Here is a 4,137-nt window from a genome sequence, read left to right on the forward strand (position 1 = left end):
GCACCGCACCGGCATACACAATCATATACTCATTCCCTCCCGCTCACAGCACAGATAGATAGATAGATAGAGAGAGAGAGAGAGAGAGAGAGAGAGAGAGCTTTACTAGAGTCTAGAGGGTGAGGATGGGGGTGGCGCCGGCGGTGGGCGTGGCGGCGAGCCTGTGCTGCGTAGGGGCGTGCGCCCTGGCGCTCTACCTCTACCGCATCCTCTGGCTGGCGCCGGAGAGGGTCCGCCGCGCGCTGAGGAGGCAGGGGGTCCGCGGGCCGCCGCCGTCCTTTCCCTACGGCAACCTCGCCGACATGAGGCAGGCCGCCGCCGCCGCCAAACGGACACGCGACGCCGGCGACGTCGTGCACGACTACCGCTCCGCCGTGTTTCCCTTCTACGAGAAGTGGAGGAACGAGTACGGTACGTGCGTGCGTGGTGCAAAGATATGTCCTCTCTCTCTCACTCTCTCTCTCTCTCTCTCTCTCTCGATCTCTCCATTGATCTCGTACGCGCAGCCATGGATTATGATTAGCTCGGTTGTTCGTTGCTGATTGAAAGTTTGATTCGATCGAACAGTACTACGCGGTTAGGTATCAACTGCACCGATGTGTGGCCAGCTTCTTCTTCTTTCCATTTCCCTTTTCCGCGTGAGTGGATATATAATCCTTGTTGGTTTGGTAGCGTCTTTCGAAGGCGTGCAAAACTGACGCAAAAATGTAGAGAAATGAACCAGGTGACGAACGGATACTTGGATAGACCGACCTTCCGTTCCATTTTAGACGCTCTAGTTTTCACCTTCCTTGCATCATGAAAGAGAGAGAGAGAGAGAAAAAATACCTAGCAGGATATCTCATGTCTTTAATCGAAGAAGAAAAATTTATATATCATCTCCAGCTGATCGATGGGCATCGATCAGTGATGTAATATATGCTTGGTGCTTTGCTTTGTTGATTAACCACCACAGTAGCTAGCTAGCTATAAAGGCAATAATGGAGACGATCGAATCGCAACAAAAACTATGTCCACAATTGGGTGTTGCGTGCGCTTTCTGCCTGCCGGAAATGGCAATACGTTCTAGAGAAGAAACAATAATTGAGGTAGGAGTGGTGGCTGTTGTAGCTAGGTATATGCTTCATCATGTCTCTACAGGGATAGCAATCCGTTCCATCAGGGTAAAGCACTAACTGAAAATTCAATACCATACCACACATAGTGCGCGAATACTTGCACCTACAGAAATTCAATGTTAACTATGAGAATCACTTGTATTTTTTGGATTTTTTCTCTAGAAAGAGCATCTTCAACAAGAGCACAAAAGTTTCGCGCCCTAAAATAGTTTTAGCGTGCCACTGTAGCACTTTTAACGCGTCGGACCCAACAATGGTTTATCAGATGCCCAAAAACACGCGCCCAAAAAAACTCGTAATATAAATTGTGAAGCGCACGCAGTCCGGCGTCTCAAATTTGCAGCATGCGGTAGCGTTTTTTAGCGCGCGCACAATCCTTTTTGCGCGCGCATTATTTTACAGCTTCTGCTGAAGCTGTCCGGCCCCACAAAAACCCGAATTTTAACGCGCGAAGCAGATTTTGGGCGCCTGTTGGAGATGCTCTAAAGGGCAATTTTATTAACTAAATGTAGTATCAAGAGAATATAAAGCATCATCGGCAACATCTGGTGTCTGCATAGTTAGGCTGCACACAGCCACAAACCAGAGTCTGGTAGAAATAAAGTCGACATAACAACAATAGAGGTCCATCATTGACCTAGCTTTACTGAGCGATGAAATACACACATATTCCGAACGTTGGGTCGTGCAGCAATGCGACGCATGCATCGCATGTTGTCATGTGATTGGATAGCACAATAGCTATATGTAACTTGGCCGAATTTCCCCCGCAAAAAAATGGCCGAATTTATATACAGTTTGGTTATGTTGATTTTGATTTTGTGGGGGGAAGAAATGATTGAAGGGAAAAAAATGGAGGGAGGGAGAAGAAGAAAAGGACGGCCGTTAATCTTAACAGTCTAGAAATTGACTTCACAAAATAAATTTTCAGGCAACTCACATAACATATAGCCGGTCCCATCGACAGTGTTGTCGCGTGTCTGATCGGGATGTCCAGCATGCAATCAAAATTCTCAAGTCATTCGTTGATGGCCATGAGCCGACGAGTACTAGTAGAAGCCATCCATCGACGACCACAGATTCCCTTGACCAACATGGCTTGACGACGTGAGCCGATGAGGATGCCGTCCCCGTCCCCGTCTCTCGATACTCCGCAACCGCAAGCGACAAGGAGACGGGGCCGCTGCATGCCCGCCGGCGAAAAGCGCGGCGGAGGGCGGCTCGCGCCTTTCGCGCCGCTCCTTTGTCCCGACGCCGAAAGAGTCGGCCCGGCCGGCGCTGCACGACCGAGGATGCCAGGACTGATCGATCACGATCATGGACGGATACGGGAGCCGAGCCATACATGCGTGCACCGGCGAACAAGTTAGGCCCAAGGTTTTGATCTGCTGGATACTGATTTTTTTGCTCTGCTGTTTGTTTTCGCTAGGCCCGGTGTTCACCTACTCCGTGGGCAACATGGTGTTCCTGCACGCCAGCGACCCGGCCGTGGTCCGCGACGTGTGCCTCTCCGTCTCGCCCGACGAGCTCGGCAAGAGCTCCTACATGAAGGTCACGCACCACCCGCTCTTCGGCGACGGCATCCTCAAGTCCAACGGCGACGCCTGGGCACGCCAGCGGAAGCTCATCGCCCCCGAGTTCTTCCCCGAAAAGGTCAAGGTATGGTAACATATCATCACTTTACGTCCCACGCACTGCAAATGTCGATGTTCCAGTTCGTTTTTGACGGCAAAATGAACAGAATATCATCTGCTCGACTTCCGATTCCTAGGGTATGGTGGATCTTATGGTGGACTCGGCGCGGGCGCTGGTGCGGTCGTGGGAAGCCAGGGTGGCCGGGACCGACGGCGGCGTGTTGGAGCTTACGGTCGACGACGACTTGAGGGCCTACTCCGGGGACGTGATCTCCCGGACGTGCTTCGGGAGCAGCTACGTCAAGGGCAAGAGGATCTTCGCCATGATCAGGGAGCTCCAGAAGACGGTGTCCAGGCCGAACCTGCTCGCCGAGATGACCGGGTTCAGGTTCCTGCCCACGAGGAGCAACAGCGAGGCGTGGAGGCTCAACCGGCGCGTGCGGCGGCTCATACTGGACGTCGTGAGGGAGAGCGGCGAGGCGGACGGCGGGAACAACCTGCTCAACGCCATGCTCCGCAGCGGCCAGGCCGAGGCCGGCGTCGGCGTCGCGGCGGCCGAGGACTTCGTCGTCGATAACTGCAAGAACATATACTTCGCCGGGTACGAGACCACGGCCGTGACGGCGGCCTGGTGCATGATGCTCCTGGCGCTCCACCCGGAGTGGCAGCGCCGGGTGAGGGACGAGGCGAGGGAAGCCCTCGCCGGCGGCGCCGCGCCGGACTTGTCGTCGCTCCAGAAAATGAAGCAGCTGACGATGGTCATCCATGAGACTCTGCGGCTATACCCGGCGGGCTCGGTGGTGTCGCGCCAGGCGCTGCGGGAGCTCACCCTCGGCGGCGTGCGCGTGCCCGGAGGCGTCAACATCTACGTGCCGGTGTCGACGGTGCACCTGGACGCGGAGCTATGGGGCTCCGACGCGCGGGAGTTCGACCCGGAGCGGTTCGCGGCGAGGCCGCAGCTGCACTCGTACCTGCCGTTCGGCGCCGGGGCGCGCACCTGCCTCGGCCAGGGCTTCGCCATGGCCGAGCTCAAGGTGCTGCTCTCGCTCCTGCTCTTCAGGTTCGAGGCCGCTCTGTCGCCAGACTACCTACACTCGCCGGTGCTTAGGCTCACCGTGGAACCGGAGCACGGCGTGCGGCTCGTGCTGAGGAGCGTCCGCCCCGACGGCTCGTCTTAAGTGGGCCGGAAGTTGTAGACGTGGATGTTGATTGTTTGCCATTGCGGTGGTTCCTCAATAGAGATTGCAACCTTTCTCCCTCAAATAAACGTATAGAAGAAGAGGGGGCCTGCTACGCGTCGGCCGGCGGATCTTTTTAAAAGATCCGCCGTCTCGACAGTCGTTGGATCAGTGATCGATCGCTCTTTTCATAATTGCAACAAAGGT

General features: G+C 55.0%; 1 protein-coding gene across 1 annotated transcript; it reads left to right on the forward strand.

Moving 5' to 3' along the window:
• LOC125535633 (cytochrome P450 714B1-like) lies at window positions 1–4,137 on the forward strand. Its single transcript, XM_048698700.1, has 3 exons — window positions 1–411; window positions 2,548–2,777; window positions 2,890–4,137. The coding sequence occupies exons 1-3, from the start codon at window positions 126–128 to the stop codon at window positions 3,928–3,930; spliced, it is 1,557 nt and encodes a 518-aa protein (XP_048554657.1). The 5' UTR covers window positions 1–125; the 3' UTR covers window positions 3,931–4,137.

Source organism: Triticum urartu, chromosome 2 (assembly GCF_003073215.2).
Source record: "Triticum urartu cultivar G1812 chromosome 2, Tu2.1, whole genome shotgun sequence".
Taxonomy (NCBI): domain Eukaryota; kingdom Viridiplantae; phylum Streptophyta; class Magnoliopsida; order Poales; family Poaceae; genus Triticum; species Triticum urartu.